The sequence below is a fragment of the Abramis brama genome (assembly GCF_963993115.1).
Source record: "Abramis brama genome assembly, chromosome: 14".
In the NCBI taxonomy this organism is placed as follows: domain Eukaryota; kingdom Metazoa; phylum Chordata; class Actinopteri; order Cypriniformes; family Leuciscidae; genus Abramis; species Abramis brama.
In genome coordinates, this window is record NC_139976.1 from 11090002 (window position 1) to 11106937 (window position 16936).

Consider the following 16936-nt stretch of genomic DNA (forward strand, 5'->3'; position numbering starts at 1 on the left):
GGTAACACTTTATTTTAATGTGTCCTAAGTACATGAAGTTAATTAATATTACTCTGTACTTAAATGTATAATTACACTGTAACAGTGACGCATTAAAATAAAGTGTAACCTATATATACATATATATATATAGTGGCCACAAATTAAGAATTTGTTCCCTCATTTTACTAAATGGTGGCCACGTTGTAATTTACTAAAATGAGGGAATGAATTCTAAATTTGTGGCCACAATATATATAGATTTTTGCCCGCATATCATGCTCTGTGGGTAATTTTCCTTTTACAATGCTCCAAACAAATCTTGCTTTTAAGAAAAGGTTTATTGTGTTTTCGACATTTTGTAATCTTCATTCTACAAAAGTGAATTGATGCAACCCATTCTTCGTGTAGGTTTAGCTCACTCCTCCTGGTGCAGAAAGAGGACAGAACAGAATCACTAAAGCAATACAGATAGCAAAACTGGAGTAAACCCCTTGAATACGTTCATGCTCAGTGCATGTTACACGACAGTGGTTTCTCTCTGCACGTATATGTGACATTCTGCTGTAAAACATTCAATGCATGGCTACGTTTATCTGTATTGTCTCCAGACAACAACGTGCTATTATGCGGCTGTATTGCTTCTCTTGTGACTCAGTACCTGTTGCTTACATTACATGTAAGCTCAGTGTGGAAGGGCTAGACATATAGTGCAAATTAAAAGATTTCTATTTTCTGACTGCAACTACCATGCGCTTACCACATGCACCACATATCTGCTGTCAAGGGAATATCTACTAGTGCATGTGTAATCTATACAATCCCATTTGGAGAAATTTCACACCGTTCATATACTACAGTAAACAACATATTGAACAGACTTTTACAACGATAACAAGAACTAGGCTAACATAAAAATAAATAAAAAATAAACATTTTCCACACAAAGGAAAAGCATTGTTGGTTCTCAAAGTACAGTAGACATTTTGAGAGAGATATAATCACTATTTGATTGTACTGTGAATCCTTTAAAATAGTCCAGACAAGTGCTAATGAATCAAGAAAACTAGATTAGATTAAGGAATTGTAGGTAAAGGGATAGTTCACCTAAAAATATAAAATTATTTTAATTTACTCACCCTCATGTCGTTCCAAATCTGTGACTTTTTTTCTTCTTCTGTGGAACGTAACAGATCACTTGAAAATTATTTTATTGTCCATAAAATGAAAGTCAATATAGGGTCCTTTCAGAATTTTCATTTTTAGGTAAACTATCCCTTTTAGGATCTGAAAAGAGAGCCCAAAGATTTCCGTTAAATAAAATGACCACTAACGTACCACTGGTGCAACAAAGAGCAAGTTTAAACACTGTGAATTCGGTTTGGCAGAACTGTCAAAAAAAACTGAAAGTTGTTGATTGTTTTTCATTTTAGTGGCGTGACTTTGACTTTTCAAAGTCTTACCTTCATTCTCACTGTATAATGACTGCTAAGTAAACACTTTCAATGATCTCTATAGGAAAGTGCAACACTTTTCAAAAGGAATACGTAACAAAAATTGCTTTTAAAGGAACTTCTATACCAAAGTACCTGCGATAGTAATCCATATGAGTCCAACGACACACCTGAAGAGCTACTTCAGCTTTGCTTCAAGTCAAACTGACTAACTGTAGCATATAGACATATGCTAGATTGTACCTTAGACATGAAACAAACACATATTTTGTTAAACAACACACAAAAAGCTTGAAAGTAGCTTTGTGACATTTAACATACCATCAACCTTAGCAATCTGAGGATGTCACAGGCAAGTTTTCCCATGTGTAACGCAGGTTAGGCAGCTCAGTAGCTTTGGGTCTTTGTAACATGCAGGGCTATACGTGGAGCTCAAAGTGAGCTGCAGCAAACTGACAAGGGCAGAAACGTGAGCAAATATGTGTTATTGCTCCAAGTAAATCTTGTGACGGACTGATTGAGTTTATGATTGAAACTTGATGTACATTTTTAAAAATTCATCTCTCTGTTTTCCATCATTTTCTTTTGAAACATCTATCTTGGGTATTGTGGGCAGATCTCCAGGAGTACAAGTTGAAATATTCATACAAATGTTGAGTGACATTACTGAGGAAAATCCCAAGGGACGTTGATTCAGATCAGCAGGATTTGATTATGAATTCATGGGGGTTAAAAGTGCTTGCTGCAATTATAACGTGTCACAACACGTTTTAAAAAGTATAGTCGCACAGCCTTGACATGAAATTTGCCTGCTCTCTAAGAGAAAAACATTGCTTGGATCAGAGGTTGGAGTCTTTATCATGTCCTCATTTTTCAGTCTTTCATCAGGAGATTTGCTTTATCTCTACACATGAGGGGGTGGAGCGTTGGTGTAAATGTGGCGCTTTACACAAGTATCAACACCAAAAGAGTGCTAAAACATAACATCTATCACAAATGAGAAGGAAAACCACAGTCAATCCTCCCTGGTTTGCATTTAGGATTTGATCCATGAGTAATTGGTGTGGGCATGAGTTTAGGCAGAGGTGGGATGAAGAAAGAGGCAAATATCCCTCTCAGGATTGGAGTAGGTCTGTGCATGGGTGGATTGAGGATTTCACACAGCCAGGGGTCCACGATGAGGTTTGTTCTTGGAGTTTGCTGCCTCATTAGTGACCCCTTGCTCGTCCAGGTTGATGTTGCTGGTGGACGCATGGTGAGTCAAAGGATCCCGCCCATGACGATAGACGTCAAGGTATAACAGACCTGACAGACAGGACAGAGAAAGTCCACGTGAGAAGATACAGATGATAGCAGGTTGAAAATAAAGAAGGCATGAAGGTAGTTGTGAAGGGTAAAATAAAAATGGGTTTGTGGAAAAGTGATTTAGAAAGAACTGAAATATAGAAGAACTAAAAGAACTAGACCTTTTCCCCCAAATTGGAGCATCTCTTGGAGATCAATGTTAAAATAAGTCGGTTGGTCAAAATGTCCATCATGCAAATCAAGACACTTTTATCCATTGTTCTCCAAGATTTCTGTGAACTGAAATATCCTGTATTGAATATTCACCATGCATCCTGAGTAAATGATGAAAAGGCTCTTTTAACCCAAAGAGGTCAAAAGGCAAAGAATCTCACTGATGATAATAGTGAATGGCAGAAAGGCAGAAACTTCTTTGTGAATCCATGACCTCTGTGCATTGCCTTTTAACTTGCTCCATACCTATTCCTCAATGTGAACAGGACACGAGTCCTCGTCTGTCCATTCCACAGACATCCAGGAAGATAGAGAGAAAGAGAGATGGGAGATGATGGAAGGAAAAACAGAGACAGAAAAGAGAGAGAACACAGCACATTTACAGCACATCAAGAGAATCAACCAGCCATCCACAGAAAATGAGAGTTGGATTGAGAGAGAGGAGAAGCTCGGTGCTTAGAGATAATGAGAAGATGATGGTAGCCAGGGTCTTTTTGAGGAAAAAAAAAAGCACTTTCACTGGAAACTTTTAACTTTAATCAACAGGAGGTTCAATCAAGTGTCTATTCAAGTATGTGATTTTCATTTTCTATAAATCCTATAAGCAGGACTTGATGACCACAAACAGTATTGGACACTTAATTAGCACTTGAAAATGTATCAATTTCATTGCATTACATAAAATATCAAACCACATGACATACTTTTCAATCAAAACATTTCACAAAAATTTTAATTGGTTTCCAAACTGGCTTGCGGGAACTCCCAGAGGCCACACAAGTTCAGTAAAAATTGGTCAATACATGTAAAAAGATAATTAAATAAATGTATATATTATATTACAAATAGATCATTTATAAATAAAAGTTTCAATTTACTGAATTTGACCTTTACATTCATTTGTAAATCATGAGATTAATCACAATTATTTTATTCCATTGAAAAAATTGTCTTAATTAAACTTAAAGTCTGTAACTTAATAAAAAAAAAATGTCCAGATAACATTTACACATATTGATAAAGTTATGTACAACATAAATGCCTATTTTTACACAAAAATACACAGCTACCTCTATGTTTTATAAAGGGAGTCCTTTGCAAAGGAGCATCATCATAATGCAATCAAATTCAGACACTTAAGTGTGGCTTACGTGTCCTAGTCCTTTTCGGCCAATTTTATATTTTGAACTGTAGTAGTCACAATGACTAAAAATATAATTGTGATGACGATGATGATGCTGATGATTAACAGTGTGTAAGAATCACATTGTACTATCACAAATCTCATGTGAAAAGCTTCATTAGTGTCCTTCCAGAGAGAATGCTTTCTCTGGATGACAGTAATCAAGAGTTCGGGATTTATAGTATTTGCTGGCAAAAGAGGGAGGATGAGCAGAAAAATGAAGTGATGAACATAGAAATGAAGGGAGACGCAAAGCTACTTTGAGCTGGCAGACACTGAACATGAACTTAGCTATTATTAGTATGACCCAGAGAGATAGAAACAAGTCATACATGATATAATCTCACACATACACATAAACACAAACAAAAGTGGGGGGATAAAGGGCATGGCCACTGTACCAATTAATGCTACACAAAATCACAGCAGGGTCAAAGAAAGGGCGTGCATGAGCAGAGAAAGCCAATAGTGTTTTAGAACCAGTTGCTTTTTTAAAGGGACATCTTGAAACCGCCTCACCCAATCCCTTCCAATCAGAAAGTCCATGTTCGAGAGGTTGCCACTCACCAGCGTATCGGCCGTCAGGAGGCTGCTCATTGTCCAGGCCTGTCATACAGTGGGTGTCAGACTGCCCCTGATTGTTATTGTCAAACTCTGGACAAAGCACCTCGCTCCTCCTGCGCCCACCTGCAAGCGAGGTCAGAGGTCAAACAAGAGCAGCCGAGGCAGGGCAGAGCAGCCGAGTGGAGAACAGCAGTGAAGGGTCAGGGCAATAGGGTGCAGGATGCTACTCGGCAGCCATTTAGTGATGGCTGTGGTTGATGGATGCACACATACTCATGTGAAAGCAGAGCGGATGCGATCGGCGCGTGCACGAGAACACAACTGGCGAACACTTTGACACTCATTTAGTAAGCATTCACAACATTAAATAAGAAACAGATGAAAAATGTATATGCAAAAAGGGAATTAGTTACAATAGAAAGCAAAACCTCAATCCCTTATAAAAAACTTTTTTTAAAATCAACAATTAGTTGTTTGAAAGAATTTATAGTATTAGTACAGATGCACACTCATTATAAAAATTTAAATAAATAAAATAACAGGTAGAAAGCTAGGATGTGCCTGTAAAATTAAAATGCCAAGTGTGCTTGTATGTGGGCTGATTAAACAAAAAATGAACTACATTCGCCTTAAATGAGTCATGTGATATTTATATTTGTAGTGAGTGACCTTTGGCCCGCCTGCAAACACAAGTTATTCATCAAGCAGGTGTGTGGGCAGATTTAGAAGCTCTTGTCTTGTGGATGAAGTACCACCTACATTGCAGTGTTTTTTCTCCTTAATCTAGTGTACGGTGTCATGAATCGTGATAATTACAGCCGATAGCTGAGGTTACAATTACCATGTTCTTTGGTGGGAGATGCACAATCTTCCTCAGTCACATCATTTCCCTGAAGACGAAAATACACAGTTGAATAAATAATAAATAGAAAACAAATAGCTGGGTTTAAGATGTTTGGCTGTTTGAATGTTTCACCTCTGAATCCTGTTCTTCAAGAATGGCAGCCACAAAGTTATGCCCTTTTGCCTCGTTGGGGATTTCCTGCGGACATATGTAAATATGGTTCTCTGTAAGACACACGAAATTATTTGCACAAACATCTCTTGGCATAAATTTCTACATTTTTGTGCAATGGGGATTGAAGTTTTAAATAATAAACAGAAATTTGAATGCCTTTATATTTTTCATTTTAAACCAAAATTGAAATGCAGAAACAAACTATAGAGGTAAAAAAAAATCCAACTCTAGAGTGCAACACTCACTCTACAAACATAAATGTAACTTTATTTCTTTAAAAACGATGTTTCGAATGTCATTAATTTGAAAGAAATGAGTGAGTGTTGCACTCTTTTCTAGAGTTGTCATTTTTTATTTTATTCATTTTCATGTTTTTTCCAGGCCTGGAAATCTCAATCTTAAAATTATCAGATATATTTAGATTATTCATTAGCCTGGAAACCTGGATATTAACCACTAGGCTACATGACTACAACTACTGTTTGATGCCCAGGTGATAAAAACTATAAAATCAGCATCAACTAAAGCATCTAAAGATAACAAACAAAAGTGATGAATTGTCCTGCATCCATGCCTTCTAACTGACTTACCTCACCCTCATGTTGGGAAGGGGCTCGGCTCTCTGCTGGGGTCTCAGCGGCCTCCTCTCCCTCTGCCCCAGCCATGTAGGATCCGGACATTGAAGAGAGTGTGTCGGTGCTAATCTGAGAGTGCTGGCTATGAGAGGACGCCATTGACATCACAGACTGCGCCAGGCTGCTGCTTACTGGGTCTGATGAGGGCAGGAAGAGAAAGACAAACAAATGAAAATGAGTGAGCTCTGATGTGTGTTTCAGTGAGTTAGATTTAGTTCACTGAAAAGCTGTACCCTCTGGGGAGGTGATCGTGGAGGAGAGAGGGGTGCCGTTGCAGGAGGACTGATCTATGGCCCCCGAGGATGACAGAGTGAGGTTGTCACTTTCAGGAGTCACTCCAGACTGCAGGAAAAACAAACATGATGATAATCAGATTGATGTGATGACACTGTATTATAAATATGGGGGTAAATACTTTAGTACTGCAAGTATTATAAAATATTCCATAACATGTCAATTTGGCTCATACATACATTATATATATATTTCAATATTTCCTACAATTGTATTATATTAGAATTAAAGAGAACAAAGTTATATCTAAATATTTTTGAATGAAAGAGCACAACTGTTTTTGACATTGATAATAATAACAAATATTTCTTGAGCACAAAATCAGCATATTAGAATGATTTCTGAAGGAGCATGTGACCCTGAAGCCCTGAGTAAAGATGCTGAAAATTAAGCTTTGCCATCACAGGAAAAAAATTACATTTTAAAATGAAATCGTGAAAATATTTATGTTTTTTACTGTATTTTTGATCAAATAAATCCAGCCTTGGTGAGCATAACAAACTTCTTTCAAAAACTAAAAAAAATTAACAATAAAACAGAAAATGCATAAAATAATATGTATAAAATACATTTATCAATGTTTGAGATGCTTGTACCTCTTGCTGTTCTACATGCAATTTTCTCCTGCACGTTTGCACTTCAGACTCACTGCATGACTTCTCATCCTCCTCCTCAGGCAGCACTGAAGAATTCTGGGAGAGGGATCTAGAGAGTTCCCAGAATACATGATTAGCAAGGACTCACTTCTCTGCCTTGTTCTTCAGCCCATAATTTAACCTTTAGGAAAAGCTGTAAATTGCCTGTTTTAATAACACCCAGCAAATGTTTTGTAGACATTAATTAAAAGTATTTTACAGTAATACCAAAATACTACACTATTCAATCTTTCAGTTAGGGCTCACTCACTTAGAGCCACTCTTCTTGTGTTTCCCATTCTGGCTGGAGTTGACAGAGTGTTCTAGTGGAGAGAGGGAGCGCACGGGCGTGTGGTGGCTATCGCTGCCATATGTGGGCGTAGATCCAGAAACATGGCCCCTGGTGAGGCCCTGAAGTGGAGGAGCAGATGGCGACGGGTTCAGGGGCCCATTCAAGGCCTCCAACAGGGACACAGCCTCAAAGCCTGGTGGGATGTGCTCTGATGCCTGTAGTAAATATACATGCGGCCGTGAACGGCAGTACAGTTTGGAAGCATAACAACATTTTCACCTTTAGTATGAACAGACGGTGCATACAGTATTTTTATGCATTAAAGTGCCCCATTATGCTTTTTTGAATGCTCCCTTTTATGCAGTGTGTAATATAGCTGTTTGTGAATGTAAAATGTCTGCAAAGTTTTAAAGATCACAGTGCACAACAAATAAAGTTATTGTCTCCTAATAGAAAGAATCGACAAATTTGCATATTGCCAGCCTATGGTCTTCTTTGGTTCGCCGCGAATGACATCTACTTTGACCCGCCCTCAAACACTGTAGTGTAGCTGAGGCCTGGAAAATATTGTGTTGCCAACATGTCAAGAAGATGCTGTTTTCAGTGCTGCAAACCCACTTTGCGTGCACTTCAAATAGATGAGGACTCGTGCTGGAATTAATACAGAAAAACCGACATCATCGTTCACATCACTGTGTATCAAGCACTGAGGAAGCCTCTGGAGCTGAAATTCAGATATGGTAATAGGCGTTTAGTTTCTGATACGCGCTGTAAGACCAATCACAACCGACTGGGCCGTCTGACCAATCAGAGCAGAGTAGGCTTGCTGCAAGGAGGGGTTTAGAGAGACTGAATCTTCGAACAAAGCGAACTGTTTTCAGACTCTTTGAGAAATTAGGTGAAGTGCAATGTATATTATGAGAAAATTAAAGTTTTTTTGACCTTGGATGCATGTAAACCTATTGTAGGAGACCTCCAAAACAAAATTAGGAACCTATAATATAGCATAATAGCGCCACTTTAAAATGTGCTCCTAACTTACATCAGAGAGTCTGACTACTTAAACCACTTACATTAATACTCCTAACAAAGTTTTATGTACTCGCCACAGCCATCTGTACTCGCGTTTAACTCCAGGAATATATTTATTTTGGACTCTTGATCAGCTATTTTCAGTTTTTGACAATAAATGAGGCTCAATAAAGCAGATTCAAATGCCTGGCTGCATTTATTTAGCTATAAATATATATAATATATATATGAATAAAGCTATGTATGAACACTGTGAACCAAATGTAGTGTTACCGAGTGCTCCTCTGAATCTGAGGTCTGCGAGGTGATGACAGGGTTGAATCCAGTAGGTGTGAGCGGGCTCAGTTTTTTCCTCATCGCTCGTATTTGAAGGAGGGCACGAAACGCTAACATTTAAATGAGTCAAATATTTTATCAGAAACAATACAAACATAGATAAACAACTTGAATAAATGTCTTTTGTTAAAAAATAGCATCAACTAGTATGAATACAGGCCCGTTTACTCCAAGGATGATAACTATAACGTTAACAATTCACATATAAATAAAAATCATTTTAAATTTAAAAGAATAGCAGAGTCCACACCACAACTATAACAGTTAACAGCAGAGGAATAATTTCGTTGGAATCCTTTTCAAAACTGTTTTTTTTTTTCTCAGCTGATAAAAACATTGACAGCCAATCAGAATCCATCCTGCTTTAAAGAGCTCGAGCATTTAAAGTGGCAGAGGACATAACTGCTGTGCATGCTTATAATAAACAGAACGTTATCGTGCATTGGTATGGACGCTAATATAGTTATTATCGCTACAGTTATCTTTATAGCTATTGTCCTTAGTGTGAACCAGTCCATTATTTTATTCATTGAAATATACACCAAAACATTAATGTATGAGACACTATAAATGCAAATATTATCTAAGCAATATTATATTTTCATAAAAATAATAATCTTAATCAGAGAGTCGTGTTGAATGAGTCCGGTAAAGGGGTTGGTGCTTACGTAGTCGACAGATGGGGCAACAGTTGGCCTGGTAACGCAGTGTGTCTGCGCAGGCATTGCACAGGCACAGGTGTCTGCAGGGCAGGATAAGTGTGTCCCGCACGTCTGACAAACACACCACACATTCAGCGCTGTTGTCGCTAATCTCATCTTCAGCCACCTGTAAATTTGAGAGTGTCATTTTGATGAGGTTTTAAAATGAAAGCTTAAAAGTGACAGATGTTGTCTGTTCTTTTTGTGAAGTGGATGATGATGTACCTTTGATTCTTGACTATTGTATTTGTTCTCTATGCCGTAGATCTCCTGCAGCAGGTAACTGACACCATCAACCTAAGATAAAATCATGATAGGCTTAAGAGGTTTATTGAAAATTTGATAATTAGCAATGCCAAAGAAAATTTGTATATTTCAAAAGCCATTTTACATAAATAGTAAGAGGGCCCTTACCACTTGTTTCTGTTTCAGAGGCTTGACACAGTAACTTCCATCCATATGCTAGGAGAAAAAGACAGCAATATTATATAATCACTAGTCGTCACAGTAAATTTATTTTTGTCAGATAAACTAAACTGGTTTTAATTACGCTCAAAGGTTATTTAAATCAATCTGATTACCTGAATGATAATTTTAAGGGTTAGATCAGGTAGAAATAGTACAACTGCACACTTTAACTGTGTAATCCAGTCCTTATTTGCATAAGCAGAACACAGTATGAATGGGCATTTCTTTTCTTTTTTAAATTACTACTTTTTTATTCAGCAAGGATGCATAAAATTGATAAATAATTTAATATAAATGTTGTTCTTTTTAACTTTATTCATCAAAAAATGCTAGAAAAATGTATTCATGGCACTGAACACTGGAATGATGGCTGTTAGAAATTCACAGGAATAAATTACAGTTTATGTATTCAAATATAAAGCAGTTATTTTTGATTAAAATAATATTTCACAATATAGCTGTTTTTACTGTATTTTTAATCAAATAAAAACAGCCTTGGTGATCTTCTTTCAAAAACATAAAAAATCTTAACAACCCCAAACTTTTGAACAGTAGTGTATAAAAATATTAAAAATATTTGTTTACACAAAAAACATACCTTCTCAAAGGATGCAAGAAGAACATGGGAGTGTCCCAAGTGTTCTGCACAACAACAAAAACATGGTCCAAGATATTTATATATATTTCCAAATACATTTCTACATATTATATCCAATTACATCCAACTCACCGTCTCCCTCATCCACAACTGCTTGTACAACCATGGGGTAGACGTCTCTATCCATGTCAAACAAAAGCTGTGTAACAATAAACCAGGTTTAACCAAAGTGATCCAAGGACATGCATCATGAATTGCTCAATGATTTTTTTAATGAGACAGATTAGGACTAATTCAGTTTCAATCTGACCTATTTTAAACTTTTTTAATCCCCAAAATGCAAAAACACATAGACACAAAACAAGGACATAGCTAGCAGATGTGTTACCTCCTCATCTGCCCATTCTGATAAGTTGACGTAATGAGAGGGCAGACAGAACTGTTGGCAGACGCCGCGTTTGAAATGCACCGTCTCTGACTGCAGAGAGCTGTCCTGCGGCAAGTATCTGTCAACAGCACACAATGAACAGAGCGATAAAAGCCAAGCTTTGATGTCATTTCCCAACTTGCTGCTCTTCGATCCACTGGTAAAGGCTGAGCTTGAAGTGTTTTATTAATAAATGATAAAAAAAGGAATATTCAGTGTGTGTCTAATGCTTAACTTACAATGGCACACCATTGTGAAACTCTTCAATGGCTTGGTAGTATATAGTGATGGCAACTTGTGTGTCGGCATCAAAGGTAAACTCAATATTGTAGCAGCTGTGGCTTTTCCCAACTTCCTGTCCAGGAAGCTTCATGTCTTCACTACACCTGAATCAAAATTTAAATTTCAATGTCCAGTTAAGATTTTAGCAAAACTGTTTCACAACAGTAATACGCAGAAAGATACATAATATATTTAATAAATGTAACATCAGGGTTTTATCCATAGAATATGATATAAAATACAAGTATCAACCAAAAAAGCAGGTTTTAAATCAAGGTTCATGGCTGTAATCATAACTAAAGACTTTTAAAAAGGGACAATCCCTTCAACATGTGATGTCCCATCCAAATGTCCTGTTTTAACAAATACTTCAATTACAGGAAAGAAAAGGTGAGTCAGGTGAGCTCTGTCAGGTGTAATAAAGGTATTTGCGAGGAAAATCTCACCGGACAAGCCGCAGAGTGTCTTTTCGGATGTTGATGAGACTGCGGAGGGTCTTGACCGGCTCAGGAGGAGGGGGAGCATTGTACGGGAACTACAATCACAATCACAACACAATAAACGCTTTGGAGTCAGGGTGAAGTTATTGTTTATTATAATGTTGGAGAAGCATTTTGCCCTGTTTTATCAGCTGATATATCTGATACACACATGATCTCTTACCAAAATGAAAAACAATCTGGCAACAAATCTACATTTCAATAAAGGTGACATACACTGATCTCCAAACAAGCTGTTTTGTTGATGTATGTGTGTGTGTGTTTCCTCTGGAAAAACGCAATGCGCAGGCATGCCCACGTGCCAGAGAGGCACCGCGCGTGTGTACGTGTGTGGGTCAACACTGGGTGAGCCTGTTGCCTCCCCTTTCCCCCTCCCGGGAGTTCAGACTGAATGTGGCTCTCTGTACTACTTGCGGTAAGCCGTTGCTTAAATCCACAGCATCACTAGCCTGTCTGCTTAGAGACGGGCCCCGCAGCTAATGCACATAGTGTAAATAAAAGACCCACCGCATACAGAAATACATGTATGCATTCATAAAGCACACATGCAGTACATATCAGGTTAAAGCTCTGGATGAAGTAAAGCAATAAACAATTACATGAGACATTGACATTACACATATAATCCTGTGAATTATAGAAGCTTCCACCAACATATTGTAATTTATATGAAACTAGTGTGAATATCCAGTTAAAGTAACAGTCCTAAGCAGACCTCATAACGGCTCAAATATGAGTCCGAATTATGAGGAAAATACATATTTTAATATTGTAAATGTATGAATATGTATTATATGAATTCATATTATATTCATATTATTAAACATAAAGATATGTTAATAATATAAAATATTATATAAAAGTTATATATAATTTTAAATAATTATACCATTTGTAAAATATCTGTAATTTATATGTAATATAATAAAATGAGTCATGAGGCATACTGTTTTTGATCAATTTTGGAAATGAGATCACTCAAGATAAGATCAATGAATGGAACAGAATCATTGGTTTCATGACCTCCTAATAATCTATATTTTACCAGGAACTGAAATGTAATCTTACCACAACTGGTCTGTTGCCTAGGAAGTTGAGGTCAGTGTTTTCACCAAAGAGGTAGCCTTCAGGATGTGTTGAATCAAACTTCTCTCCTCCCATAATAAAATGGCTAGCAAAATAATTCCCTGCATGACAACAAACAGATCAAATGTTACAGATATTGATGATTGAATACATTTATATGTACATTTGTCACACAAAAATGTAGAGTGTTCCAAAGAGTTCATCATTTAATTTCAACTTAGTGTGCATCACCAACCTACTGTCTCAGCACTCAGTCAAACTATTTTATTCAAAACATAAAAATTGTAATAATTTACGGTACCATTTGTGTGGTAACAAATTAACTGGTCAAAGATACAATTTCACCTGATTTAACCTGACTACATTGTATTACACTTTAGCTTTCAGATGAGGTAGAAGTAGCTCTTTAAGGTAACAGATGCACATTTTAATTCTTTAGCAACATGTAGACTACTAAATGGTGCAGAAAATGATAAGTAGATGCAGAAACCTCCATTCCTCCAGAGTGAAGTCTGGACACAAGACAACTGAAAGGTTTATAAATGAAGACAGACATAGTAGACTGGGGAACCAGTAGATTAAAGAAAGACAAGCTCAAGGGCAGACAGAGGATATAGGCAACCGCCATGGGAAGATACAAGGGTAGATAGATGAACTAGCTTGAAACTGGAGCAGAAGGAAGCCAGAATCAGGCACAAGTCCCAGGATGCACGTATAGCGTATCTGGTTACTAGTGGTTAACACACGACATTCATCTTCTCATCTGCCTGTCTCCTCAACAATCTAAAGATTTGTAAAACAATCATTATAAAACTAGCTTGATGAGTGCTGCATTTTCTAAACATGCAGGAAGATTATCTTATCTGAAAACGAACATAGTAAGTTAATGTATTAGGTTAGCAGAAGCTATGTAAACCACATAGCTCACAATAAATTCCTTTTACCTACAGTGCTGTGTACACTTATTCTCAGATTCATGTTTAATGCTGAGTTCGAAATAATTGATACATTAGCTCTAATTGTGGTGCATTTCAGTAGACACAGCACCACTGGGAATGATGGGCCCCATCTCAATATAAAGGCAAGCACTGTGCTACTCAGATACTTGCTGACCAGGAAACAGTGGGTGGTGGCCCTGCATGGGCCCTTGGAGTTAAAATTAACTCAAGCATTTCTATTGCAAGAAAAAAAAAAAAACTAAATTCTACAAGCCAAGTTTATCTTAACTGCCTTATTTTATATATAATATTTCCCAATAATTAGCCTATGAAAGTGTAGGCCTATACAATCAGAACAAGCTTGGGGTTCTCTAATGGGCTTAACGGTTCATTTATTTATATATATTATAGCCTAATATAATATAAGAGTAATAAGAACAGTATTTCATTATAATAATACGATATATGAATATAATACAATATAGCCTAATATAATATTTGTTTAATATATAAAATGTATTATCTTCTCACCGGATTTGGGTGGGTATCTGTAAACAGAACTGGATGGTATATCGATCTCCTCCACTCCTGCATTCTGACGGCTTGTCAAAGCTCCCATTTCAAATAGCCAAAAATGAAAATAACACGGAATGATTGCAATCCTATTGCTGCTTCGTCTTCTGAAGTCCGAACATCTCCTTCTTCGCGCAAAAGCCCGTAATTTTGCTCTTCGCTTTTATATGTTTGGCCATGGACAGGATTAGTTGGTGCTCTTAATGCCCTGTAAGCTCCGTACAGAGTCCCTCGTTGTTTTGTCTGCAGACACAAGCTGCTTTTTGCGTCCTGCAGACTGAAGCCCTGTTATAAGGCTGTCTCTGTCTCCGTGGTCGGCATCCTTGGCCAAGATGCAAAGCGGAGTGAGATGCTCTCTATATGACACAGTTTCTCGGTGTGTTTAACATCATCATCATCATCATCCCTGTATCCTCTGTTCTCCGAGAGCTTGAGCGATGGGATGCAGATGCGTATCAATGATGTAGAAACAAAATAAGAGGGTAGAATGGCATTGGGCATGCATAGTGTCTAAATGGGCGGGGATAAGAGGACCGGATGTTGATTATATGCATAATATTAACAAATAAAAACATAATATCAAGATAAATGTTCTTTCACAGTATGAACAGCATTTTATTAAGCATAGATGGTATAACGTAAGTTTAATTTTATGCATATGAAACAGCCTACATATTAATAATTTAACATTATATCACTTCCACCCAATTTTCTGTCAATCCAAAAAATATGGTACAGACTGCTACTAAAGCAGCGCAAGGCGTTGTAACGTGTTCTCTGTTACTTTTCTTTGCGCTAATGGAAAAACTACATTGGACATTGTTTTATAAAGATTGCTTGGACCGAATTGCATTTATATCATGTACAAATCTTTAAAAATACATTTAAACGAATGTTTAAGTATACAAACGCCTCAAGTAAAAAAAAAAAACACCTGAGAAGTGAATGGAGCTGAATGGAGCCGAAAGGCGCCCCCTGCTGGAAGCACTCGTTTTGTCTCAACAGAAAACCGTATATCGGCTAGTAAGATTTGCTGCTCAATGATCAGTGCTGTATTACTGTCCCCCGAAGCGCTATTGGCCTCCCCTGACGTCAGGCTTAAATCCAGACTTGAGGTTTTGCGCAGTACAAACACATCCTGCCTCGCCAAACGTGACCTTCCCCGAATTTTGCAAGTGATTCACTGCAGTGCAGTAAAGGCACTATAGGGTAAACGGTGTTCAATTAGTAGACCTTGTGTCACTGAGCAAATGCATTGTTTTTATATTATTAGTATTTTTATTAGAAAGGAAATATTGCAGATTATAAGAGAGTGCCAAAACGAAACAAGTATATAGCCTAATATTTATAACAATATAATTGTTATTGTTATTAGATTGCTTTGTGATCACATTAGAATACTGTAGCCTATACACAAGTCAGTGTAAACACATTTGTGACCAGAGCACAAAGCACCATTTTGAATAGTAACTGGTTATTTCAAAGCATTGAATAAAACAAAGTAAAAAGGAAAGAAGAAGAAGAAGAAGAAAAAGGGTTAGGAACCATCATTTCATTTTCCCACAATTAGGCCTAGCTCATATTTGGATTTTTTTTTTTTTTTAATTATATGACATTGTTGTTTTTTATACGGCTATATTATTCATCATTTAATCATTTTAAACCAGTTGTCATTTAATAATTTATACCATATAGACTACTATTATATTTTGCAATAGGCCTACTTAGTATTGTCCTTGCCTTGACGATGCTTTTGTTGTTTAATCATGATTATTGGGGTATACTTGCATTCACGAATAAGATATAAAAGGGAATTTCTCAATTTCTAGATTTTATGAGGTGTTGTTGTGAAGCAGTTTGATATAACAACACTTCTTGTATCTGTGCTTAAAATACACAATTATTATTCAATAAACAATTTCTATCATTATCATCATCTTTCAATCTTTTAGATGTCAAGGACGCCCACGCATGATTATCCTCGTGATAGGGACTGCCATCCTAAAATTTAAAAGACATCTATATAAAGACCCCAATTACTGTGAATAATTAATATTACAAATAGGCTATGTCTAAAATATGATTTTATCATTTTTAGTTTCCTTTACATTACTGTATTGTTATATTTAGTATTTATTTATTCATTCATTCATTTGTTTATTTATTTATTTTTTTACATTTTAATAATTATTTTATTATTGATTTATCTTTACAATTTTTACACTGTTTTTCTCTAAACTTTTCTACAGACCTCCAGCTAAGCAATTTTCACAGGTTATAATTGTGACCAGAAAGAAAAAGAAAAAGAAAAAAAGGCCTATTCTCACTACTTTTTAATGGTTTTTATTTATTTATTTATTTATTTTATTTATTTTATTAATAAAACCTGGCAGTTTGTTTCATTGGGTTTGAATGTGGTAAAT

The 16936-nt window shown here is 36.6% G+C and overlaps 1 protein-coding gene across 6 annotated transcripts; it reads right to left on the minus strand.

Moving 5' to 3' along the window:
• Window positions 1-301: 301 nt before the first annotated feature.
• On the minus strand, window positions 302-14973 carry rnf157 (ring finger protein 157). Of its 6 annotated transcripts, XM_084135270.1 has the most exons (20): window positions 14472-14949; window positions 12985-13103; window positions 11863-11951; window positions 11374-11520; window positions 11096-11213; window positions 10840-10906; window positions 10708-10751; window positions 10056-10103; window positions 9867-9938; window positions 9609-9768; window positions 8878-8990; window positions 7552-7787; window positions 7242-7350; window positions 6585-6693; window positions 6307-6488; window positions 5675-5740; window positions 5540-5588; window positions 4702-4821; window positions 3198-3232; window positions 302-2738 (listed from the first exon to the last, which is right to left on the minus strand). In XM_084135270.1, exons 1-19 carry the CDS (start codon window positions 14557-14559, stop codon window positions 3198-3200), a joined length of 1971 nt encoding a protein of 656 aa, XP_083991396.1. In that variant the 5' UTR covers window positions 14560-14949; the 3' UTR covers window positions 302-2738. The 6 variants fall into 6 exon arrangements, 4 of the variants coding, with proteins under 4 accessions (XP_083991396.1, XP_083991395.1, XP_083991398.1 ...); XM_084135269.1 differs by lacking the exon at window positions 3198-3232; XM_084135272.1 differs by lacking the exon at window positions 4702-4821 and having other exon boundaries at window positions 1569-2738; window positions 14472-14973.
• Window positions 14974-16936: the final 1963 nt, after the last annotated feature.